Source organism: Melospiza georgiana, chromosome 14 (assembly GCF_028018845.1).
Source record: "Melospiza georgiana isolate bMelGeo1 chromosome 14, bMelGeo1.pri, whole genome shotgun sequence".
Classification (NCBI taxonomy): domain Eukaryota; kingdom Metazoa; phylum Chordata; class Aves; order Passeriformes; family Passerellidae; genus Melospiza; species Melospiza georgiana.
In genome coordinates, this window is record NC_080443.1 from 11,128,503 (window position 1) to 11,154,586 (window position 26,084).

At 46.7% G+C, this 26,084-nt stretch overlaps 1 protein-coding gene across 1 annotated transcript; it reads right to left on the bottom strand.

Annotated features, from left to right (window-relative positions):
- Positions 1–19,629: 19,629 nt before the first annotated feature.
- Positions 19,630–22,770, bottom strand: IRX3 (iroquois homeobox 3). The gene is made up of 4 exons (XM_058034282.1): positions 22,549–22,770; positions 20,974–22,090; positions 20,393–20,459; positions 19,630–19,684 (listed from the first exon to the last, which is right to left on the bottom strand). The coding sequence occupies exons 1-4, from the start codon at positions 22,768–22,770 to the stop codon at positions 19,630–19,632; spliced, it is 1,461 nt and encodes a 486-aa protein (XP_057890265.1).
- Between the last annotated feature and the right edge of the window lie 3,314 nt (positions 22,771–26,084).

Sequence of the window (26,084 nt, forward strand, 5' to 3'; positions counted from 1 at the left end):
AAACCTCTGATGGTGGAGGGGCTCAACTCCCAACCAGGCACTGCCACGGGGGAGAGACCCTGACAGGAATCCTCAGCCACTGTCACAGGTGTGACCAGCGTCATTCAAAATTGAAATGTTCTTCAGCAATGGTCCCACTTTCTGGAAAGTGCCAAACAGGCTTGATTCTTGCTTTGGGCTCTTTTGCTCCTGCCTCACGTCCTCGTATTTGTGTGATGGAAGTGCTGTAATTCCAACTCTGTAATTCCTTGCTTTGGAGCCTCATGAGCTGTGAGCTGCTTGCATCTGCCTGGCTAAATTACTGATACTCTGCTGCCTGCTCTGCTCCCCCAAAGCCTGCCCCACAAAGTTGTCTGGAATTCCCCTGCACTCACCCATCTCCCAGCTGCAGATTTCTGTGTCTGCCTTCTTCCCTGCAGCTGGGAATACAAGGTGCTCACTTTGCCTGGGGAATGTATTTTGCATCTTTTTCTCCCCTTTCTTGTCATGAGATCCCTTTCACTCTTCTGTAGGCACTTCTCTTTTTTTTGTAATTTTATTTCTAAACTTAATGACACCTCGTCACTCTTTGCTCAACACATTGAGTTCCTCTGCAGAGGAAAGGATAGCAGGCCCATAAAGAATTTTATTTTTTTAATTTATTTACCCCCTGAAACTCCTGCTAGTTTTTTCAGACCATCCCATGGCCAAACTGTAGACATTTTGTTGAACAGAAAGTTCCTTGCTTTTAAACATTTGACTACAGGGAGGTGTGTTCTTGTTACCAGAAGCAGTCAGGAATCCCGGTGGACAATTTAATCATGATCTTAGGATTTTGTTCCAAGTTTACTCTGCAAGTAACTGTGGCTTCACTTTTGTCTTTTTGATTTGTAGGGGAAAGTAGCTCTACCTTGACACAGCAGCTGTTTTGCTGGGCAAACACCACTGGCTGTTATGTCCAAGCAGCCAAAGCAAGATCATTGCACAGGTTTGTTTCATTTTTCCAATAGTTGTTGTAAAATAACTAGCCAAGAACCTGCAATACTTAATGAGCCTGACAGACAGGGAAAGGTCAAAAACAAGCAGGAGACCTGTTCTAACTCATTCCTCCTGGACTTATAACTTGTTTCTTAGACCGAACAGTACTTTTCTTTTATTAAACACAAAAAAAAAAAGGAATTAGGAGATGACAGGCTGAAACTGCCTACTTTCCTTTCAGTGTCAGAAGACATAAATAGTTTAAGTTTGCAGTGGTTTGTGATTGAATATCCTTTTGAAGTAATGATAGCTATAATTTAAAGCAACAGTTACCATATTTTCTTCTTTTGTGACGTTCTTTGATGCTCTAAGTATAAATCTGCTTAAAATAGCTATAGCCATGCCTGGGTATACTACCAGGATTTTTGGAGGTTCTGCCTCTAATTGCCATCATATGTACCTAATATCACAAACATAACTGCCTAATGACAATGTTGCTGCAAATACTTTCTTGACATAAGAAGAATTGAAAGGTACACATGAAGTTTAAATTGTTTGCTAAGACTAAAACTTTTGCAAAGAAATTAGTTTTAATTAGCATAAATACTGTTCCAGGGCTGCTTGGCCCCAGACATGTATTCAGCTGTTAAGGGGTATTATGTTATGTTCTAATACAGCATCAGAAAATTGCTGCCTTTCAGGGGCAATTACAAAAATATTCTGGTATAAAATCCAAAATTGTTGTTGCCTCACACAAGTATGTTTATACTCAATCAAGTAGATTAGTTTTCCTCAAAAGATTAGATGTAACTTTAAAGAAATAGATGCAATTTGGGGATAAATGGAGGTTCGTTGGCATCTGTTAATTTTGTTAGATCTTTCTCTATCTCTTAGTCTGTTAAACAGTTCCTAGTTTCCATTCTGCTATAGTTAGAAGAAAAGTTGAGCCTCTGAATGTATTCACTTTAGGAACATCTCACTTTTGTCCTGGTGCATTGTGTAAAATAATGGAAAAACACAATGCATTAAAAATTAAATTTTTTCATTAACTTATCTGGTATTTTCTGTTTTAATAATAAGCCTTTAATAATTTGAATCAATTGCCACGTTTATTTTTGGCATCAGAGAATAGAAATTATTTAAATAAAATTTAAAAAAGAAAACCAACAAAAACCAAAACAGAACAAAAACCCCCAAACCAACAAATGAAAACCAAACAAACAAAAAATCAAACTACAGAGGCACCTCTTTGGGGACCAAGCAAGGATTACCAGATCAAAGAGTACTTACAGGGTTGGAAAGGAAGCTGGACAGATGGTAAAAGGGAACAGGACAGATGAGATAAATTATGATAATGTTGTAAGAGCCATCAAGGTGGGTGTCACAGTCAACTGCGGTTTTTGCAGTTTATTTTTGAATATACTTTCTCTGGTTGTGTGTTCTTCCTTGCAGCCAAGACCACCAAGCCCTGCCTCCCTTGCTAGGACTTACTCTGCATTTTTATCACCTGATGCTGTCTCCTAATTACATGGAGTTCAGATCTGTGATAGCTCTGCTGACTTCCAGAGTAAATGTGTAACTTTATAAACGAGCTAGGCTGGAAGCACCAGGGATCTTGCTGCTGCAGCAGGACACTTCTTGGCAAGGGCCAGTCCCTTTGACTTCCTTGGTAGCTAAAATACAAGACAATTTGCAGTGGTGTCACTGTAATTTTCACAAGTGCTCCAGATCTCCAGTGCCTCTCAGCCTCATTTATAGGAGAGGAACAGCAGAGTGGCACTCCAGGGTGATTTGGAAGTGTAATGAGTAATTGTCATGCACGGCAGTGGAGGAGTTGGGCTTGCACTTGTGGAGTATAAAATTACTGATAAGCCATTCTCCCTTTTCCCAGCTCTCAGATGGAGCTGAGATATGGAGGGATGAGGTTTCAGCTTTGTGGCTCTGTTCCTGGACTCTGGCCTTTCACAGCATGCAAACTCATGATCTTGCCACTCAGGGAGTTGATTTCTTCACAAGTTCTTCAGAGATTCAATGGGCAGATAGGACAGTGCACCAAGTCCTGCACCTGAGCTGATTGCAGGCACATTCAGATCAGTGGATGGGAAAGTCTCTGATGTCTTTGTTTGCTTCCAAAAGGCATTTTCCTCAATCGGGTGTGATGAGTCAAGAGCTGATTTTAGTGTTTGGACAAGAAATCCTTCATCCAACTCTTAAAACTGCATTTGAAGAGACTCAGCCATCATCCCTGCCCAACAGCAAGGTAAGGTAAGTGTCAGCTTTGAGATTACAGGCATCAATGGGCAGGTTTTGCTGTCTCCTGGCACCTTCTGGATCTACCTTGAGAAGGCAGTGGAGAGAACTGTGACAGCCAAGACTTCGTGTTAAAGACAATCTGGCAGTCTAAGTGTGATCTGAGGTTCACTGATGACCCTGAACAGCACCAGTGAATAATTCAGGCTGCCCATCTGTGAAGGAGAGAACTGAGTAGCACTTAAAGAAACAACAAGGTTGTGATGTTAATGGGAAAGCCTTTCTGCATGGGAAAACAGAGGATCAAAAAGACCGTTTTATTAATCTCTTGTATAAATTATATCTTACAGCACACATTTCTAATGTCTATGAATGAAATCCTAGGATGACAAAATTACAGTGACAAATTTACAATTTATTAGTATCAGTCCACATCCAATACAGCAGGTCCTAAAGGAATGTCAAAAAGCAGTTATGTGACTCAGTAAAATTGAGTATTTTGATACCAGAAACTGGAATACATGGAACTGCTGGGAATCACTGATACCCTCTCCCTCTAAACAGATAGTTAATTCTTCTTTGAGTAAGTAGATAGAATAGATTGAGAAGCTGGTGCAGTTTTGGGGAGGCAGTTGTTGTGCCTGTGCAGATGCAGTGCCCTGTGCCATGTTTGCTGCAGTGGCCATGACTGCAGCTGTCATGCTAGCAGAAGTTTGTTTATCTCTTTATGATCACAACTGGAAACAAATGTTCTCAAATTCTACATGCTAAAGAAAAAACACTTGTGATTTTCATGGTTAAAGTCTGTGGGCAATAAAAAGAGAAGCAGAAAGAGAAGTACTGTGAGAGTCTAGCAAAGCCTGTGCCTGGGTTAACTGCTAATCCATGCCCAGGAGCCCCCAGCCCAGGCAGACACAGCCCTGCCCTTTTTGTTCAGGAAACGTTTCTCAGCTGTTATTGCAGAAGCTGGATGGTGATTTTGTTGAAGGCAATGGGAAGAGTATCTTCAATGGATCAGAATCTGGCCTTATTTCTGCTGCAGGCTAAATGGGAAATTATCCTTTTCTTTTTTTTTTTCATATTCCTGAAAGTACTCAAACCAGCATTGTATGAGTTTCCTCCTTATTTCCTTTTGTTCCTATTCAAACATCTGTCTGAAGTAGTGCATTACATACTAATTTGGTCAGAGCTCTTTTTTTGGTTTGTATGGTTGGGTGTGATTACAGTCTTACACTCCATTTTCATTAATTTGCTTCATTTATTTGCTTTTGATCTTTTGTTGAGCCTTACAGTATCTGTGTGTGTGAGAGTGAACATGTGTACGTGCATGTGAACAGGGAGCATTTCTGCCTGTGTTTGTCTTTGGACAGAGCCTCTCTCAGTGAGCTGGCAGCAGGCTCTAGGGTTACATCTGGTGCTTGTCCACGGGCCTGCCCCTCCTCACAGCATCATCCCACCCCATCAGGGCGCTCCCACCGTGCCCCTGCTCCCCCACCTGCCTTTGCCCTTGCCCTGTGAGCAGCAGGGTGAGAGTGAGCCCAGCCAGGGGTTCCTGGGGGACACCAAACCCCTCCTTGGAGCACACCTGGGATGCTCTGGGAAGAGGCTGCTGGCTGGCTTTCCACACTGGCACTTGTTCTGAGTTTCTGCACCTCAAACATTTCCTGCAATGCTCTCTTAGCAGGCTTCAGCCTACAGGAAGGACTATAAATATAGATTATATGGATTACAAATTGAAATAAGCACACACATTTCAGGGTCATTGCTGGCAGTGTCCAACACTGATCTGTGATTCTTGCAGGCTCCTGCTGAGTGAGGGGAAGGCTTGGCCTTCCAGGAGCAGGCCTGAGCACCGTCCAGGACACAGGGACACACATTCAGCTCAAAGTGCCCTGCTTGTCTTCTGCAGAGGGACACTTCTCTTTGCTTCTCTTGCTTTGGGTTGCTCTCACTCCTGATAGGACAAGCATAGTGATAGGGCAGTGGCAGAGGATTCCTTTCACCCTTCCTTTCTTTCCCTATCCCTCCTATCACAGAGTGTATTTTGCCCTGATCATTTCCTGTAAAGTTGGAGGGTAAAGCTCTCCATCACATGTCATCGTTGTCTATAATTACTGTTCTGTCATTGTCCTGGAGAGGAGCTGCTTGTGTCACCCATCATCAGCTTTCTTCTCATCTTTTTGAAGCTTCACTTTCTCTCCTAGGTACCCAGGAACAGACTGATGATAGACTCTGTGATGTTTTTTGATCTTTCCCCTCATACCCTTGGATCTTACTCACCAATCTTCCTTGCCTTTCTGTCATTGCTAATAAATTTTCATTCTGTTAATGTTATCTGTATGTTAATATCCCTACAGGAAAAGATACCAAAGTAGGAAATACCAATTCCAGAGACAAGAGATTTTACTTTGCTTTGGCCAGTGTGCATATTTTTAGCAGTGGTAGATCATTCAAGTCTTCCAGGTATGCATCCTCCCACAAAAACCACATTTAATGGGCAGTTACATGGAATGGCAAAGGAAATGTTGTTCTTAATTAATAAAATCTTGTGTTTTTAAAATAATTTTTACTGTCCCATGCTTGCTCTATCAAGCTGTGGTCAATAAGGTCTGACCCTGCCATTGTTCTTGTTTCTCAGGCAATGTGTTATAATAGTCCCTGTTATTCCTTCTTCTTGACGTATTTTATATAAATATTATAAGAATATGTTTGATTTGTACCATCTCATCTAGAACCTTTTAAAATTCCTTCTTGAACTAAAAGCATACCAATGCTTGAAGAAAAATAAGCACAGTACCCTTATCACTCTGGTACTGTTTTCTTCTAAAATATCTCCCATTTGGAAGTCTTTACTGTAATAACTGGGATATGAGCACAAAGGCTGGAATTTTCCCAAATAAGAAAGCTTTAAGCTGTAACTTATTAGTACAAAAGCTTCTTTTTTTTTTTTTTTTTGTTAAATTATATATATGGGCAGGACCTCCTATGCACAACTATGTGGTGAGCACTCCATTTTGCAGAATCAGCTGAAAAGTATACCTTCTGTACCATTTATATCAATGTCACTGGTAGAAACAAATCTTGCTTTACTTTAGAGGGTGAGCCAAAGGTATCTAGTCAGAAATACATGCACAAAGTGTGTGGCTGCTTTTTACTTTCAGGATCATTGCCCTCTGATCTCACTGACCTCTTTTAAAGCTGTGCAGGAGCACAAACCCTGGATTACAGTCTGGGCAAAAACACTGGTTGGGTGTGAAGGAATCAATGGATTCCCCACACAAATGAGAACATGCAGGTTCTTTCAATCCATGATACTGCCAACTGCAGAGTATTTCCTTTCTTTTGCCCCTTTCTGCACATTCACACCCGCATTAAGAAGAGTGAATCCATCTTGTTCTTCAAAAGAAAAAGCTTCTCCTATAACGTGTCACTAACTTCTACAGCTGATATATTTCAGTGGGATTTGGATGCCTAACTGCTCTAAATTCCTTTGGAAATCCCAGTCTCATAGTCCTATATGGTGGTGTAAAAACTGCCTCTGTAAAATATTTTTGTTTTGCATCTCTCTCCTAGGCCAGCTGGGACACAGCATCTCAAGCAAAACAGAAACCACATTTCCAGCTTCCCCTGCTCACAAAAGGATATGTTTCATGCCCCAGAAGCACTGGTGCCTGCTGGCCCTGGGAGAAGGAACCTGATGATCACCACTGCTGGGGTCAGTAGTATGCTACACTGCCTACATTTTCTTTTGAACTCTCAAAAATGTGTTTTGCCTTCCCATTGGCAGTATTCCTAAAACTCTGATGAGGCTGCAAATACTAAGCTCTTTATGGTTCCAGTCTATATCTGTTAGGTGGGTTTTTCTGTGAGTTTCCCATGAAATTTTTGTAAAGGGTGTGTGAGAAATGCCTGATCAAATGAAGAAAATACCAACTGATACATTTGTTTTTCAGCATATACATGCACAGTTTAATTTAGCACAGAGAAGCAATCAAGTATTGTTATGGTAAAACACTTCCTTTAATCTAGAGTTATATGTGATCCCATAATAAATCCAAATGTGCCTGATTGTGCTTTTAGAAAGTGAAATTTTAACAGTATGGCTGGTACTGAGTTCCACTCTCTGCCATTATCTCAGTAAATTTGAGTTTGTGTAACATGAGTATTCAGAAGCAAAACCTGCATGAAATCTTCCAATTGTGAATGCCTTTTCCTTATAAGAATTTGCAGTGAATCTCTGGAAACTTGCTAAGTCCCCAGGGGGATAAGAATTCACAGATCTAACTAACCCTGAGGGTCATGTTATCACACAGATTAACTATTCTCAAGCAATTTCTGAAATGCATTAGGCAGTTAAGGCTTTCTATCAACATTAGTAATGTGTACTTTCTTTTTCTACCTTTTTGTCCTTAAATATATTTATTAGGTCCCTGACACTCAGGGGCCCTCCTTTCTCTTATTAATCAGCCTCTCACATGTCCCTGAAGAAGCATCTCTATTTCACATGTTCAACTAATTATTCTTCTAATTATTCCTTTTAAAGGAGTCACTGCACAGTACTACAAATGCATAGTGCTGCTCCACAACATTGTAGCAGGAAAAAAGTATCAATAAGTACATTTTTTTAACCCAAAGTTTTAAATTATGTTGAATTTCCCAGAAGCTGATAAATAAAGGCAGGGTTCTGTAGGGAGTCACTGAGAGTCAGATTCATCAGAATGAAGACCTTTATAATATCTGTGCCTCAGATAAGGGCTTTCCTGCTTAAAATGATACATGGACAATGGTTGTATATAAAAGTGGCCAGGACAGCTGGGGTCAATCCCATTATCTAGCTATTTTAGGAGAATAAAGCCTCACAAAAGGATTGTCCATGAACAGAAGGCTGGAAGAGGCTTCCTCAGTCATTGAGTCCCATCTCCAGTTCATACAGGCACCATATCATAAAATGACCAAATTATCTATCAAACTGATCTGATGAAAGCAAATAAGTTCCTGTTTTGAGGTTGGGCTGGATTTTTTTGGTTGGATGCTTTGATAATCTGTTGTGCTCCAAAGCCTCGCTATTCTGAGGGTTTAGGACTTTTAGTTCCCAGGTACTCCTGGTTCACTTACATCCACTTTTTCTTATGCCAACACTGTCCTATGATTTCTAGCCTGTAAAGTGAAATACCAGCTGCAGGACAAGCTGAACTTGCTGGCTGTGTAGTGAGGAGCAGGTTGAAATGCCTCTGAATGAGTTTGAAGGTTCCTGTGAGGATCGTTCAGGTGACCCTCGCCCTTAAATTGAGGGAAACATCTCTGAAGAAAAGTGTTATTTCCTTCCCAAGCAGCTAGGGTATAAATATTTTTCTGTTTCAGAAAGCTTCTGCAAAATGATAGTCTGCTTTTACACCAAACCATTTAATAAGTTTAATTAAATGGAAGCTTATGATAATTAAACCAAAAGCCTAAGGGCCCTGTTCTGTGAGAACTTACTCCTTGCATAAGACCAATTTCCATATAATTTAGACAACAAAACAGCGGAACAGTATTCTCCCATCTAATTTATATGAAATTGGTAATCTCCAAACCTGATTTATATTACCCTGTAAACATACTTCTTGTATCTCAGCAGAAGTGCAATACCTCCAGTACAAGTATTTAAGCAGAAGAGAAAGAAAAGCTTTTTAAAAGGGAACCCCCCCTTAAAAAAGGCAAAATAAAACAAAAAATAACCAGCCAAGAAACCCTGAATGTGCAAATTAAACCACAATCTGATAAACTCTGCATGAGGATCAAATATCCTTAAAGAAATTCTCTAACATAGCTGGTACTTGTAGGTTCTTCTTTCATAACAAATTTACATATTTACTACTTCTGGGTGTTTTCTTGAGCTAGTGTTTGTGATCAATGCTAGAGAAAAACCCACACTCCTTATTTTGGAATTCCTTTCTGTCTCCCCGAGTGTCCCAAAGGAACGGTGCCGTGCATTATCTCCTCTGCCACCTGTATTTTTATTGCACTTCAAAACAAAGCTCCAGTACTACAAAGAATCAATGGGGCCTGATTCTCCACTACCTTACTCCAACTTTGCACAATCCCACTGCAGACAAAGCCATTCCTCCTGCTTACAACAGATGCAATGGGAAAGTCCCCAGCACTCCCTACCAGCTTGACAGGATGGCAGATTTTGGTCCTCTCCCCATCCTCTCCTGCAGGCACAGGCACGAGAAACACAACACATATGGAGGGGGGATGATGACCCTTCCTGTTCTGCCTTCTGTGCAGAACTTAGGCCTTGGTGTTTGGTGACTTTACTGCACAAGATTTTCTGTTTTGGGGAAGGATTTATGTTTTGTTTCACTGTTTGTTTTTTTTTCATAAGTGACTGGAATTAGTGTGTTCAGAGAGGATGATTTTGTGCCAGTTCTTGTCCAAAGAAAGTAGTGGTCCCACGTTGTGGAAAGCTATAGAAAAGGTGAAAGCACTGTTCTGAAGAGGCTGGACACCAAATGCTGCTGTGCGCAGCTACTCCCTGTTAGATGCTGGTGATTAATTGCTCAGGGTTAGGAGATAACCAGGTCAGAGCCTTATGAGATATACACTTCCCACTGACAGTCAAAGAGTAGACACACATATCTAAAGTCTATTTGTAGAATTAGTGGGGAGGTGCTGTCCCTTGTACCATAAATGAGCTGATCCTTCCAGTTTATAATGCTCATCCCTCAATTTCTGCACCTTTGAGACACTGACAGTCATAATTCTGACCTGCTTCTTTGCTTGCACTGCAGAGCAGATACAAGGCACAGGGGTTAAAATTCAGCCCAGATGAGCCAGAATTGTTGTCTGTAAGACAAGGCATCTGGAAGATCTCACCCTGTTGCTGACTGCCCTACCTATTTGTGGGCTTTGACCCAAGCACAAAGAGAAGCGTTGCATCCTGAGGGTCACTTTTGACAGCACTGAACATGGAAACCCATTTTCTTTACAATCTTCAGAAGTGGCTGGCAAAATATCTAAAGTATTCAAAATCTGTGACCTTTTCCTGCAGGCAGAGACTTCGTCATGGTGATCTATGTCTCTGTGGCCTCAAGGCCAGATTAATACAAGGCATCCCCCAAACCACCTGCAGGCTGGAGCTGCCAGGGAGGAGAAGTCTGACTGCTCAAGGGCCCTCACCTGGGGAAGCTGGCCAGCCCTGTGCTCAGCAACTGCATTTGCAATTACCATTCAAAGTCTTCTTAATTATTGGTGTTCAAAGCCTAAAACAGGAGAAAGCTGGACTCTGTGACAAGTTTGAGGCTCAAAAGGTAAGCGTGCTGTTTGTTTTTTATGCAGATTTAAAAAGAAAGAAAGAAATAGAAATTGTCAAGGGTAGAAATGGAAGGATTGCAATAATTTCCCCAGATTGTTTCCCTAGCAAAACATCATCACTTGCCCCATTGCATGTTTCCCAGGTTATGCCAGATGGCACAAATACCACCATTTTTCAGAGTAGTCCACTCTCTTCTACATATGGAAAAGCTTTTTAATATTATTAGCAGGAGTTTATTAATATTGTTAGCAGGTTTGCCTTTTCTTAACCTGACTTTTTAAGATTAGATATGCTCTTGGATTAGACCAGCACATTAGAACCTAAACCCATTTTAAGGTTTTCAACCCAAACCTGAACCTACATCTGTATTCCACAAGTCCTCCTCTCTTTATTACAAAATGGAGTACACCAAATCCAGGTGCACATTCAAATGAATCAGACACCCCGAGGCTCTTGGGGGGATTTTAAACAGTGGATCCAGTTTGGACAGATTACTGGATCCCAATAATGTGATGAGTTTCAGAATAATTGAGATGTTGCCAGACTGAGGGAGGTACAGAGGAATAGGGAGGGTATTGGAAGCGCTCTGTGAAAGTGGAGAAGAAATTTGGATGTATGAAAGGAAACTAGGGGAGGAGGATGAGGAGAGGACTAGAGATGTGGTGATCTCCAGTGGCACCTTCTGGCACTCCACTGAGCCCAGCTCACATGAAACTTGTTACACCTTTGTATGCAGCGCTGCACGCTACAGATGTGGCATTAAACCTTCTGCACCCATCATGGGAAATATTTGTAAACACATCTGTAGAGGTCTGAGCTGGATTTTCATTCTTTTAAGCACATTGACAGTTAAGAGGAATTTTCTGCTCCTAAATTTGCAAGCCCTAACAGCCAGAAAACACAAATCTCTTTATGTTTCATGTTGCTGAATAAGTAGTCCAAGGATGACTCATAAACACTATAGAGAGCAAAAAATGTATTTGTATCTCAGTTACAAAACTCAGACAAGAAGTCTTCATTTTTCTAGCATGTTTTGGTGATGGTGGAAAGTCCACATTTTATGCCAGGCCCTGTGTAAATGTATATAACTTTTAGGGACACCAAAAATATCTCTTCTCTCTAATGCGAAGTCTGAATTTGGCCCATAACATTTGTTAAATGGCTCAGAAAAACACCAGTTTATCTTAAAAGAGCAAAGTTGTCTGATGCAAATAAGGAGAGGGAGCAGAGAGTGAGAAGAGAGATGTACAGTACCAAGTTTCTGGACAAAACTGGTCACACCTGCCTAGCTAGAGGTCTCACCATCTGGTCTCAGACATATTTACTTCAGTAGTGTAGCAAGCCAGGTAAAAAAATATGTCCTCTTAGTTCGCATGCAGCATCAAGATTCCAAACCCCGATGATAAATAATGTACAAAGGCGTGAAAGTGCAATTCTGTTTGTGCTGGGCCTCCTGTTAGGGACGTGTGAGGGACGAGGGGCACGGTGCTGCTGGCGTGGCAAGGCAGGAGCACCCAGGTGGTCACTTGGCCAAACACCCCCTTGCCACTGGCCAGCCCCCACCCCAGAGCACTGAGCTGCTTTTCATGGGAAGCATCTCATGTTCTGGCACCTCACACACACAGAACCTGTTTTCTGGGATGTTGTTACCTTGGTGCTGTTTTACACTTCCTTCCCAAAAAGCTCCAAAGTCTATTTTTAACAGATATTTATTAAAACTTTCTAGCACTATTTGAAAGAATATTTGAATGGCTGCTCAAAACCCCACTGCCTAATGACTGCCAAGCTGCTGAAGAATGGAGGCAAGGGAGGTTTTCCTTGGGGTGGGGGGAGAGAAAATAAAGAGAAATCGGCCCGGCTTCAAAGGGCGCATTTCCATAATTGCCCTGTAACTTTGGCAAAATAAATCTGAAGGGCTGAGAAAAGCGCAATCTCTCAGATGAGTGCACTACAAAAGCCCCAGAGATCCCCAGTCCCACTTGTTACTATTCTAATTCAGTGAGAGAATTCGGTCCCTAACCTCAGCAACAAAAGCCATGAAATCACCGTCCTCCCATTCCGATAGCCCGTTCCCAAAGAATAAGACCTTATCCAGCCTTTGTCTCCATCCTGCCCACAGACACTCAGTACAAGTTAGGGTAGCATTAGGTGGAAGAACAGCACATAGAGGTTTTCCAGACTGGCAATTTAAACCCTCTGTCTCTGGGTTGCAAATGTGTGTACTCTTACGAAGCAGGGGGAGATGGGGTCTGTTTCTGGCTTGTTTTGTTATCACAAGAAGCCTTTTTTGTAGTTTTTGTGTAGCTGAATTTCCATACAATCTGTCTGAACTTCCCAGATGAATCGTGCACATTTGAGTTATACAGCAGTTTTCTTTGAAAAGGTGAAAATACCCTCTGCAATCGTTCCTAGGATTCAATGTTTGTCCTCTGCAGTACATGAGCTATTAAAAAGAAATAAAGAAAAAAAAAGTAATTATAAAAGTAATTATAAATAAAAATTTAATAAGAAAGTGTCTAAAATGGCTTTGCTGGCACGGTCGCAATCCCAACTTTGCAATTCCTTGATGAAAAAAATGACTGCTGAATGTGAATAGCAGGTCTTTTACAGCAAAGGCCCAATCTCCCGTCATTTGGCCCCTCTCTGACTTTTTTATTTTCTCAATAAGACGAGCTTTTGTGCGATGTGCAGTACGGACAATCAGGACAGCCTTATAAAGGGATTGAGAAGGGCACACAAAGGGCTGCGGCAGCATCAAAGCCGGCCCGGCAGCACAATAGAGATGACATTTTTACATCCCAGGGCTGGGGCGGGCAGGGACTGAATACTGTGTCCACAGCAGTGTCAGTAAACAATGAGCAAAGTGGGAAAGGGGTGAAAACACAAGTCAAAATCTTTTTATTGAAGCCCCCTACACATTCATTGGGCATTTTCAGCCCTGCATTTGAAAGCTCTTCCATTTACTTACTCTCTGGATTCCCCTATTTAACTAACTGACTGATGATGGCTCCATTTTGATATCTGAAGAAAAGAATGGGAATTCTTCCCAAAGCGAATATATTAATTCATGAGATTTAATTGTGTTTTATTGGCAGTAAAGAAAATATTAGCTGCATGGTGCTGCTCTTAAAGGAACACTGCCACCTTTAACACCATATTTGAGACCTCTGTTTAAGAAGCCTTACCTAAGGTACTGCTCCCGCCTGTGGGTCTTGGAAGCAATATTTTTCTTTCAGTTTACCAGTTCCCTGCATTTAAGTTTGCTTGCTTGGGATTTTGCATAACAAAACCAGGCTGGACTCCTGTTTAGCTGGTTTCTCATTCCATTTCTTGTACCCAAGCCCAAGGTCTTGGAGTGGTTCAAAGTACCGGTATGAAAGTTTAAAAACAGAGGATTTAACCCTGGTCATTTAGTCAATTCAGGTGATCTCAGCAACTACACCAGGTGCAGGGGGCAGGAATGAGCACTGAAATTTTCCTTTCTGCACATTTTTCCCTCTGTAACTACACAAAAACATTTCTGTTAGTATCAGGCTATGATTTAGCACACCAGAGGGAATCTGTCTGTCAAGCAAACATTTTTGGCATTGTCTTCTGTAGGAATCACTTGCAAAAGTCTCCATCTGAGACGACCTGCACTGGTGCTGCTGTTCAATAGCCATCTCAAGTGTCCTTTTTCATTAAATTATTTTGGAATGGGGCTGGTCTAATCTTCTAGTGAAGCTTTATCTTTCTTGGAAGCAAGTTAGACTGTAACAGAGAAAATCAATGTTTTACTCCTTGTATCTAATTTCACTTTACATCTATGTTTTTAGGCACTTAAATTTTACTGCTAAGGTATCTTGAGTATTGCAAAGTCCAGTGTGAATTATACTAATGATACCTGAGAAATCCAATAGAGTGAGTCATATATTTGAGAGAGTTATTTTCTTTTCACTGTTTTGCTTAAAAATAAGTATAATACTTATGTATTAAAATCTCAGGTTTATGCATACCCAGTAAGTAATTTTATTCTAGCCTGGCTAGCTGGCCTACTGACATGCATTTTCACCACTGCTAAAAATAATGAGGAATCCGAGTGACACACATTTATGGCTGGGAGTGCCATCAGATCCCTTGACCTAATTGAGCATGCCTACACACCTTAGAGTGTTTTGCATAACCAACTTAGACAGCAGGAACATTTCCAACCAGATTGATTGACATATTTTATTTCTAACTTAAGCTTAATCAGGACCAAGAATGATTCATTTATACCTTTCAAACTTTAGGAATTGACATGGGAGACAACCAAGCTGCAGATTCCAGTGTAAGCAATCATGCAAAGGAAAAAAATATAGATTAATATATTTTATTAGTCTACTTAGCTGCTGCCATTTGATTTAATAAAATTAATAAGCTGGTAGAGGAGTTACTTTATTTTATAAAATAAATGTCAAACTAGATTTTTTGCAGGAAAGGTTCTGTCCCAAATCCCTCCTCCACAAAGGATTTACCTGAAGTAATGTACCAAATGTAGAGCTATCGTGAGGTGCAGTCTGATTTTTTTGAGAAAGCAGCTGGACAAGAGCTCATCTCTCAGCAACAACCACATTGACTCTCAAATTAAAAGAGTTTCCGGCTTCTAAGGAGTAAAGCACCTTCAAATAAATATCAGCAGTTTCCAGGTGCCATGCCTTAAACAGGAACAAAGCCTAATAGAATAGATTGTAATATAAGTGCCATTTCCAGCATGTGTGCATGTGGCTGCTCCACGCTGCAAATGTCCTTTAGCACTTTTTAACCATATTCTCTAGTGTGTCAGCAAAGAGACTCCATCAGAGTATTTAACATTGCTGGGAGCAAAGGAATAAAGTGGAGTCACTGTTGATTATTACTCATTAGCCACAAGGACATCCACTTAACATGTGAATAAATGAATGACACCATGTCCTAATGGAAATGGCCTCAGTGTACCTTTAAGCAAAATGTTGTTTAATATCTTCCATTTGCTGAATAGTAAAGAGGCCTGTTGGACATGCACAGCTAGCAAGCGGCCATTGTTGCTTTGTTCCAATTTCAGCATTTAATAAAAAAATATGTTGTCTTGACTGCAGCAAAGCTGGGCCTCAAAACCCTGGGTGGCAGCAAAGGCTTGTTCTCACTCTGCAAATTCAGGATTTCACTGGCATCCTAAAGGGTTAATGCCCATAAAGCAAATGAAGCCTTAGAAGGTACATGTTCTTCATTATTCTGCTTTACATTCAAACATATAAAACAAAGAACATCTGATATCTTTATTGGTTTTCTTAGATAAAACACAAGCAAGCTATAAGCCCTAATTTTCTTATTACCATTTGTTAACAAGGAAGATAACACTCTCAAAAGTACTTGATTAGGGCTCCCTTTGATTTGTATCTTGTTATGATTACCAGGGCATATATTTTTGCATTATTACTTTAGTACACTGATAGTTTGGATCAAAATGATAAAAGAGGTATTTTAAAAGTGTAAATATTAACCATACAGGTAAACCACATAATCTGAACAGCATCTTGAACGCTGACATACTGAAGTATACACACTGGAAAAGCAGTCATAGCTGAGATACACATTCCTGTCTGGAAAGCTGGTAGTCTGAGCTGGAGGAGCCCTTTTGCTCCCAAACCCTTTCAACAGCAATTTACATACTTGACAAATTTGTTTTTTTTATACAGTACAACTACTGAGGATATAGGAGCGAAGATATTTGCTGTATCACATATCTAAAACGTTTGTGATCAGAATCCACAGCACATATATCTGTTCTTACGGAATAAACCAGTTTTAAGTATCCAAGGGAAACAACAGCACGTGCAACAGCTAACGTGAAAGATTTGGGAGGGTATTTTAATGCACGGTCTGATGCTAGATTATTAAAATGGTGCTGGATCTTTTCCATACTCCTGTGCTTTAGCCTGCATAGCAGCTCAGCGCTGTTTCCCAGCTCCCGGGGCTCTCCCCTGCCCCATCCCGGGCCGTGATGGGCACTTTGGCCGCCCTCAATGGCGAGCCTGACACGGCCCGCTACGCCCGGCCGGCCGCTCCCACCACCACGGGCTCTGACAAGTTGGAAGTCTCTTTCTCCTGCCTCCTCCTCCTCCTCCTCCTCGCCGCTGCTTCCTCCGGCCGGCCCCGCGCAGACAGGGAGCGAGCGGGAGATGATTACATCAATCAGTGTCAGGTCTGGGAGCTGTGATTTATGAATATGCATAATGAGCTCTCACCTTTGAGAAGGACTAGCTAGGGAGATAATTGATTAGACAGGAAAAGAGCAGCCAACAGAGAGGGAGAAGGCAGAGGGAGGCCTCTCTGTGCTGTCTCAGGCAGGCCTGGCTGGGGCTCCAGCGAGGCTGTCAAACTGAGAGAGGGATTTCTGAAAAAAAAAAAGAAAAAAAAAAAAAAACGCGTAGGATTTTTAATGTTTTGTTGAAACACGCATAACAAAATGTTTCCTTACGAAATTAATGGGAATTTTCTCCACATTAGGGAGGCCAGGCAGGCACAAAGGCTGCTTTCCCCCTGCAGGGAAACCAAGTTCTCACTTCCAGAAGCCAAAGGAGCAGCTTTCCCATGGCTTCCACGCCGCTGCCGCAGGAGCATCCCCGTGGCCAGAGTGAAGGGACAGGGAGCTGAGGGCCTCAGTGCAAAGGCAAAGGAGCCTTTAATTGAGGTAGAAAGCTGGGCAAGCAATTGTTTTCCCATCATGGTTGCATTATTTTCTTCCATCCCCTTTAAGCATCTGTCTGGCCGCTGCGTGAAAGTTTCTATGGAAAACCCACCAGGATGCCCAGAGGAAGGGGATGTGGAAATTTGCCTCTAGTTTTCTCTCCCCCCACCCCTCCCATTTTAGATGCCATTAATCTTTTTTTTTTTTTTTTTTTTTTTTTTTTTTTTTTTTTTTTTTTTTTTTTTTTTTTTTCCCTCGGTTAGAATTGGCTAAGGAAAAAAAAGGGATACAAAGTGCAGAGAGACGATAAAATTTACATGAGAAACGATCTGTTTTCTTACCCCCACCCACAGAGATTCCCCCATTTCAGGAGCCTGTCGGAGCGAAAGAGTGGGAACAGTTCCTGGCAGAAAGACAGAGAGCTGCATGGGGCTGCAAAGAGGCAAATGCTGTTTCTAGGGTGAGCTGTGGCCAGAAAGGACATATGGGGAAAGGAAGAGGACGCAGCGGGGAAAAAGCAGAGATCACAACAGTGCTGCAAACTCTGTGAGTCCCTTCCCCGGCCTCCTTTGCTCCCAGCCATTGCTAACAGCAGCCAGGGAAGCTGCAGAGCACACCAGGAGAGGGGTGTCCCCATCCTAATGCTGGTCAGGGGAATCTTAATTGTGAAACATTAAAACACTATAGAAAATGTGTGTATACACACACACACACACACAGATATAGTGTAAACACATATATAAATCTTATCACTTACAGACGCCTAGGATTTAAAATGTAGTTTATCGGCCTAGTGCAACCCAATCCTATAAATAATACATTCCTATCACTGTGACCTCAAAATGTCAATACTGCACAGCCCTGTGCATTTGCATATCTTGTACTGTCTAAACTTGAAGCATGTCAGCTATGTGCTTCTGTTTGTAGTTTAACTTCATTTTAACTCTTGCTTCCTAGCTCTGAGTTCCCTCCCCCTCTGCGGGGTCTGTCACCAAAACGAGAAAAGCACCAGCCATTTAATCACCACCGCTGTAATTATGCCGTTTCCAGGACTGTAAGGAGAGGACAGGTAGGGGACACATCTCCCCGGTAGAGAGGAAAGCCTGGAAACAAAAGCAGGAGGGGGCGGCCCACAAGCTCTACCTGCCCCATCAGCCGGGGGGACGAGCACGGCCATCCGCGGGCACGGGGTGCAGAGAAGGGGAGGCAGGAGGGAGCAGCCCTCGCCCTCCTACCACACTCCCCTTGGGATGGTTTCGGAGCGCAAATGGACCTTTCCCGGACTGGGCCGACTTCCAGCACCTTGCCGGGGAAGCGGAGCTACAAGTTCTGGAGGCGGCGGCTCCCGGGGCGAGGCGTGCAGAGGCGCGACCGGCACGTCCCGGAGCCGGAGGAGGCGGCCCGGCCCGGGGGCGGCGGGAGCGCATCCCACGCGTCCGGAGCGGAGCGGGGCTCCCCGCCGGGGCTCGCCGCAGCGCCTCGGTGCCCCCGTTGCGGCCGCTGCCTCCCGCCCGAATGCCAAGCCCCGGGAGCGGCGGGATGCCTCAGCTTTGGGCAGCTCACAGACAAATTGTGGCGAGCACCCCAAAACTGACCCCGGGGATACACGACAGCAGGAGGGGAGGGGGCGGCAGAACTAACGCAGCTGAGCTGCCGACCCGCGGCTGCACCGCCGACCCCGAAGGTTCCTTTCAATTAACCACCCCCCGGCTCCGCGCTGCCCTGCGCTCCGCGGGGGCGGGCGGGGAGGGGGCTAGCAGCGGCACCCGGTAATTCGGTCCGCGGGGGCGATGCATCCATCATCCGCCGGCCGCGATCGGGCCGCCCAGAGCCGCGCTCGGACCGCGCAGCCCCCGCCACCGGCCGCGCCTGCAGGGGGCGCTGCGGCTCCAGCGATGGCGCCGCCGCCGCCGCGGGAAGCGCGACCCGGCACGGCCCGGCCCGGCTCAGCCCGGCACGGCCCGGCACGGCACGGCTTGGCTCAGCCCGGCACGGCCCGGCACCGCCGCCCGCGCTCCGCCCGACCCGGAGCCGCGCAAAACCAGTAACCGGCCGGGAGAGAGGGAGAGGGAGCGGGACTGCGGGAGGAAAACAACTCCAGAAGGGGGGAAACGAGAGTGTAGTCAAAGTGGCAACAGTTTATTTATTAGCCAAAAATATATACTTTCTTGTACAATTTGGTTCACACATATGTACATTTTTTACGGTATGTACAAAAACAAACAACAACAACAACCAAAAAAAAAAAAAAGGGGGGGACATCTAATTCTCACTGGACTTCCAAAAAAAATCTCACAGCTCAGCTAACCCAGGTGATAGGACAGAAGCGGGTATTTTTTTTCCTTTTGAGTTTGAATATACGGACATGCTTACAAGTTGTAACTATACAGAGATTTTTTTTTTTTTTACAATCATTACAACAACAATAAAAAATTAACTATGATGATGAGAGCGCCGATAGAACCATAGCGGCGTCAAGTTGGTTCTGGGGCCTGGAAAAAAATGACACAGAAAAAAAAAATTTAATAGGATTTCTAGTGAGCTTGGGCTGGCACAATATTTGTAACTGCAGGTAGCTCTGGTTTTGTTGTTGTTGTTAATATTTTAATAGATTTATAAATATAAAAAGCTTTCAGAATGACTTATAGTAAATGTATTTAGCTACGAAAACACCGCGGGCCCGATCCCCGTGGTTTCAATCAATCAAAAGGGTAATTGGTTTCTCATTGAAATTGAGTGACTGCTACGCCAAATTTGGGGCGGCAAAGCTCAGCCTCTTCAGCTTTCTTACTCTGGGCGGGTTTTTTTGTTTCGCTTTCAATATCATTGTTATTATTATTAATTTTTAATTTATATTTTATTTTACTATTTTCTGCCGTCTCGGTGCCTCTCCCCCCGGCACAGCGACAGCTCTGCGGGGGCTCAGGGATGTGCTCCCGGGCCAGGGGCGACCCGCGCCCGGGCTCCGCGGCCGCGCAGCCCCAATGCCCCGAGCGCAGATCGGCCTGCCCAGGGAAACGCTCCCGGGGGCCACAACGGAGAACAGCAAAGAAAATACATAAACAGAATAACCCACCACGCGCGCAGAGGAAGAACAAGAAACCACCCTGGAAAGGGAACCTAAAGAAGCGGAGAAAATAAGCTAACCATTTACAACTGCCTCCATACATCCCGGGGAGACGGAGGGAGCCATCTCTTACCGCCTCTGCACTGGCTGGAAAGCTGTCTTTAGTAACTTTTTCTCTACTTCCAAGGCACTAGATCGATCTAAAAAGAGAAGGGAAGGGGGGAAAAAAGCGTTCCTTTATAGCCCCTGTTTTATTCCTCCCATCCCTGAATTAAGCCTCGAGATTTAAGAATGCTCTTTTCTCAGCGAGCTGCAAATACGACACAACGACTGCTCTGCTTGCAGAGGTGACCGTCAGAGAAAACACACTGACCCCGAGCGAGCCTGACCTGGCGGCCGGGTCCTTCCCGCAAAAGCGACAACAACAGCAACAAAAATTATCTCCGCTGGAGGAAGGTAATTCTCGGGGATCGAGACTACCCCGGCCAAGAGACCTCCGCCACCGCCCCCGGGGCCCCCGCCCGCCGCCACCTGCGCCCCGACGGCTGCTCCGCGCCGGGCCGGACCGCGCCGGGCCGGGGGCACCGTCACAACCGCCGGGGCCGGCCGCACGCACACGGCCCCGGGGCCTCCCGCGCCGCTCCGCTCCGCACCGCCGAGCCCCCCGGGCGGCTGCCGGCCCGGCCCGTCCCCGGCGCGTCCCTCAGCGGTCACCTGCTCCGACGGGCTCCGCGCTCTGCGCCTGGTCCGCGGGCCGCGGGAAGGCGGCGGCGGGGGGGGCGGCGGAGGCGGCCCCCAGCCCCAGCAGGTGGGGAGTGTTCAGTAAGGCCAGCGGGTGCGGGGGGTGGTGGTGGTGGTGGTGGTGGTGGGCCGGGAACGCGCGGTTGGTCCAGTTGGGGAACTTGCCCAGGGGGCAGGAGGAGACGAGTCTGTGGGGCGGCGGGGTGGGCAGCGGCAGCGGCTGGGGGGCGGCCGCCGGCGGAGAGCCGCCTCCGGGGGACTTGCGGGGGTTGTCCGGGCTGGTGGCGGTCTCGGCCAGCGACCAGATCTTGGGTTTCGGCAAGGAGCCGGCCAAAGCGCCGTCCGTCGGGGAGGAGGCGGCGGAGGAAGAGGCAGACGAGGGGGGCGAGAGGTGGGGCGGCGGCGGCGGGAGCGGCGGCTTGAGGGGCTCCGGGCCCACGGGCGCGGCCGTGGCCGGCAGCTCGCACTTGTGGTGGTGGTGGTGATGGTGGTGGTGGTGCAGGTGGTGGTGGCGGAGGTGGTGCGGCTCCCCCTCGGAGGCCTTGTCGTAGCGCTCCTCGGAGCCGGGCAGGTCCTCAAAGCCTTCGGATCCCTCCGAGTCCGTTTTGGAGTCAGAGTGCAGGAGGTCGGCATCCTGTAGATCGTCCTCGAGCTCGTCCTTGTTGCTTTCGATATTCTCTGTGTCGATGTTCTCGAGGTCGATCTCCTCCTCGTCTTCCCTCTTGTCCTCTTCCCCCTCGTGGTCGCTCCCGTAGGAGTTGCCCTCCTCGTCCGTCCTGCTGCGGGGGGCCCAGGTCATTTTGTTCTCCTTCTTGAGCCGCCGCCGCGCGTTGGCGAACCAGGTGGAGACCTGGGTGAGGGTCATTTTGGTGATGATGGCCAGCATGATCTTCTCGCCCTTGGTGGGGTAGGGATTTTTCCGGTGCTCGTTGAGCCAGGCCTTGAGGGTGCTGGTGCTTTCCCGAGTGGCGTTCTTGGGCCGCGACGGGTCCCCGAACTGGTACTGCCCGTAGGGATAGAAGGCAGGGTGGTGGGGGGGGAAGGCGGCGTGCTGCACCCCCGGGCTCTCCTTCAGCTCGTACTGGGCGCCCTGCAGCGAGAGGGAAGGGGCGGCCCGGCTGAGATGGCGCGCCGGGCCCGGGTCCGCTCCGTCCCGCTGCCCTTACCGGGAACGGAGCCCGTCGGCACCGGCGGGGCGGCCGGGCCGCGCTGCCTCCCCCACCGCGGAGCGCCCCGGTCCCGGCAGCCCGGTGCCCGCGGGTGCCTCAGGGGCAGCTCCGGCTCCCCACTCGCGTGTGCCCGGCTGGGCCGGCGGCCGCTGCTGGGGCCGGTCCCCGCCACCGTCAAACCCCGGGCGGAGCGGGGGGACGCTGCGGGGCCGCCGCTCCAGCCCTGCCCCTCTCCGGCGGCTCTCCCGGGCAGGGCGGCGGTAGCGCCCGTGTCTCCCCTGACAGCCCTCCCGGCGTCTCCCCCGGCTCCCCCCGGGCCGATCCCCAGCGCGAACCGAGCGCCCCGGGGAGCGAGCGGCGAACCCCGGGGGCCTCTTACCAGCTGGGGGAAGATGGGCAGCTCTGCGGCGTAGGGCAGGAAGGCTCCATAGCCCTGGGCGGCGGCGGCGGCGGCGTAGGGCGCGCCGTACATGGAGGAGAGCACGTTGGAGAGGGTCCCGGACGGGGCCAGCTCGGCGCCGCCGCGGGAGCCGCCGCTCCCCGGGCGCTCCGCCGGGTACAGCGGCCTGATGTACTGGTAGCCCAGCTGGGGGAAAGACATGGTGGGGGAGCGGGGCAGGGGAGGGGGGAGGAGGAAGAGGGGGGGGGGGGAGACGAGAGGAAGAAGGGAGAGAAAGGGGAGAAAGTAGCAGGGCCGGGAGCGGAGGAGGGAGCCGGGTCGCTCGCCCTCGCCGGCCGGCCGCACTTTCAGCGCCTCCCGCAAACTCCGGCAGACATGGGGGGGAGCCGGGGGTGCGCGGAGGCCGCGGGCTCCCTCCTTTCCTCGGCCGCCGCGGTAAACGATCCGATCGCTTCTTTCTTCTCTCACTTTTCCTATTGATCTGAGTGGACCCAGGTCAGGTCCTAACAGATTGCCTGAGATTATTGGGACTCTGGGCTCTGATTGACATTTCTAGTCTCTCACAAGCCCCTCCTATTTCTTTTAAGTCTCTCTCTCCCTCTGCCTCCCTCTCTCTCTCATGCCCAGAGCTCGCTCTCGCCGGGTTTGTCACTAGCTGCTTTTCTTCCCCCCACCTTTTTTTTTTTTTTCTAAATCTGTTTACTGACGTCGCGATCTTTTATTTGAGTTGCTTTCAAATCTCGTTTTAGCGATCGCCAATCAGTTGTGTGTTTTACAAAGGTTTAACCCTGCCTCATGGTATTCTAATTATATGGAGGTAGATTTAGATATAATTTCTTTCGTAGCCCCCCCCCCCCCCCCCCCGCCCTGCGCGTAGGAAGCCGGGGTGTCATTTGTGAGCAGTACACGAGAGGGACAGGGAAAAGTTCGGACATTTAAAAATAAAGGCTCACACCAACCAACACCATCCCTCAGTTCCCCTTTTCAGGTTTTTAGATTTACAACCTTTCCTTGGCCAGATTAATTTTGGTTTTTTATTAAGATATTACTTTCTTCCCTTCTCCCGCTCTGGCCCTTGCGAGAGTTACCTCTTCTAATTCAGTTTTAAAAGTCTATTGCATTTTTTAAAATTTGCATTTTCAGAACTATCTTGAAATTTTTCCTAATGTGCTGGATCTTTAAGGAGTTCTCTACATTTTGCCTGGACTAACAGTGCGCAGATACAGTGGAAAAGCTAAGTTAATTTTCCTCCTAATAAGGGACTTCAAAGAGTTGTAGGTCACAATTTTACATCAAAGGCAGAAAAGAAGGCAAATTAAAATCTTAACAAAGGAGAGACGGGAGCAGCCCTCTGGGCCATTAGTAAATAAGTGGTGTGAAAAAAGGGACAATGACAGGCACTGGAATTAAACTCATTAACACCTTTTTGTCTTGGTGCGAAATCTCTAATTAGGAAATTTATGATCATTTTGCTTATTCCCTCTGTTCTGAATCACTACAAGGCTAAGAAGGAAGTACCTGGTACGTGCAACATTTGCAAAGGGAGCAGTGGCACGGGTTTGTAAGGAGCTATTGGGAAGGAGTCAAGATACGGTTTAATTACAGAATAGGGTTAGGGGTTTTTTATGATCCACACATTTTAAATTACGGTTTGTATTTTGTTATTGATGTTGTTGCTGCTGTGCCCCCCCCTCCTCCTCTTCCTTCTCTGAAAGCAGCGTGAGTTGCAATTTAGCTTTTTAAGAGTAGTTAAAATACAGTTCAATCACGGCGCGTCTTTGGCAAGCGCCGGTGTGCCCTGCTCCGCTGCTGCGGGCAGAGCAAGAGCCTGGGCTGGAACCTAAAAAGTTCACACAGCCTGTGGGGAGAGGAGACCCGAACCTGCCAGCGTTATCTGCTTTTTAAAATACTCGATCTTTAAATAAAACAAAAAGTTTGGAAGATCTTTTGAGGACTTGAGGCTGAATGCGAGCCGTTTAACCGTATTCCCCTCTCTTCCTAAATACTCTCTGGATTTATTGCTTTTAAAATATGATTTAGGTACAATATAACCACTGTGCCCACAGTATGGATTTTTATAACTACATTTCTTTAAAAATGAAATTCATGTCAGATTATGCAGTTAAAGGAATCGACCTTGATAGCTTGCTATAATAAAACTGTATCAGCTTGTAATAAATGCGGATTATAGCAAAGCAAGCTCCAGAATTAAAATTCCCTGAATCAATATATGAAAATCTGTAGGAAACATCTCTAATCGTATTAAGTTCATCTTTATAGCATTTCCTATCTGCTAATCTAGTGCAAAAACAACTCTGGGTTGGAGGAATTTATTTTCTTCTATTCAACATTGGTGCTTTTGATAGTACAAAGCAAGGGAGATAAAAATATTAAAATCAGTTACAGGTTTATTTCTTTTTTACTCAAAAGGAAAACAGGCAGCGAACGCCACGTCCTGATGTGCTTTAAACTTTTCTGTAGAGGCAGCGCCTGCTGGGGCGACGTGACACCGAGGGGATCGGGGGAGAGTTTGGGTGCAGACCACAACTTTTAAAAATATCTGCTTCGGGGAGAAAAGGGGCGGATATGACCCTCGGGATAAATCCGTAGCCGTTTGAGGCTGTCGTGCTCGCCACCCTGGTGTCACAGTCGGGCTGTACCCCCCACGCGCGGGTGCGGGGGTACACGCGTGTCCCACAAAACTGGACCCGTCTTTTTGTGGCTGCGCGTCTGGCGTGGAGTATCAAAGCTGGCGGGATTGTTTTCTGATTTTTAATCAACAGCACAATCAATATGAGTTGTTCCCCGCGGGAGCCGCCGGCAGCGGCGGGCGGTGCTGGTGTGGGGACGGCCGGGGGTGTCCCCGGAGCCGGGAGGGGCTGCCGCGGGTAAGTGGCGGTGGGCAGCCGAGAGGGAGACACCGGAGGAGAGAAATTTATGGGTGAAATGGACCCGGGTCAGGGTGAGGGTGAGGGATGGTTTATTAATGAGAAAGAAACTGAGAGGGAGCATAGCTGTACCGAGTGGACAGGAGGAGAAATCTGTGGGGATGCCGTTCGGCTGAGAGGGAGGGAAAAGAAAGCGGAGAAGACAGCAAACGGTGGGGAAGAGCAAGAGGAAAGGAGGCGTCTTGCCGAGCTGCGGGAGCGATGCCCACGGCTCCGGCAGCGGGAGGGCCGGTGCGGGACGGGACGAGCGCGGCACCGGAGGCGGCTGGAGCCGGGCGCGGAGAGGAGCGCGGCACGGCACGGCGGGCGGGAGGCGGCGACGGGAGCCGAGCGGGGAACGGAGAGAAGCGCCTTCCCCACGGACGAGGAGGGGAAGGGCGAAGCCGAGCGGGAGTCTCTTTGCCTGGCTGGAGCCGAAGGGAGATGAGAAGGAGCGGCTGGAGCCGGCCCGTCCTGCCGGGCGGCGAGGGGAGCGGCGGCGCGGGGCCCGACGGCCGCCGCCCCCGGGGAGCCGTGGCGGCGGAGCGCTCCTCGGCCGGCCAGACACGTGTCTCCTGGCCAGGACCT

What these genes read in the sequence shown, in the direction of transcription:
- IRX3 (XM_058034282.1), bottom strand. Translation starts at nt 22,770, where the DNA reads ATGTCTTTCCCCCAGCTGGGCTACCAGTACATCAGGCCGCTGTACCCG. An exon ending in TGCCCATCTTCCCCCAGCTG is followed by an intron (nt 22,091 to 22,548) that starts GTAAGAGGCCCC and finishes CTCTCGCTGCAG; the next exon opens with GGCGCCCAGTACGAGCTGAA. An exon ending in CGCGGAGCCCGTCGGAGCAG is followed by an intron (nt 20,460 to 20,973) that starts GTGACCGCTGAG and finishes TTCTCTTTTTAG; the next exon opens with ATCGATCTAGTGCCTTGGAA.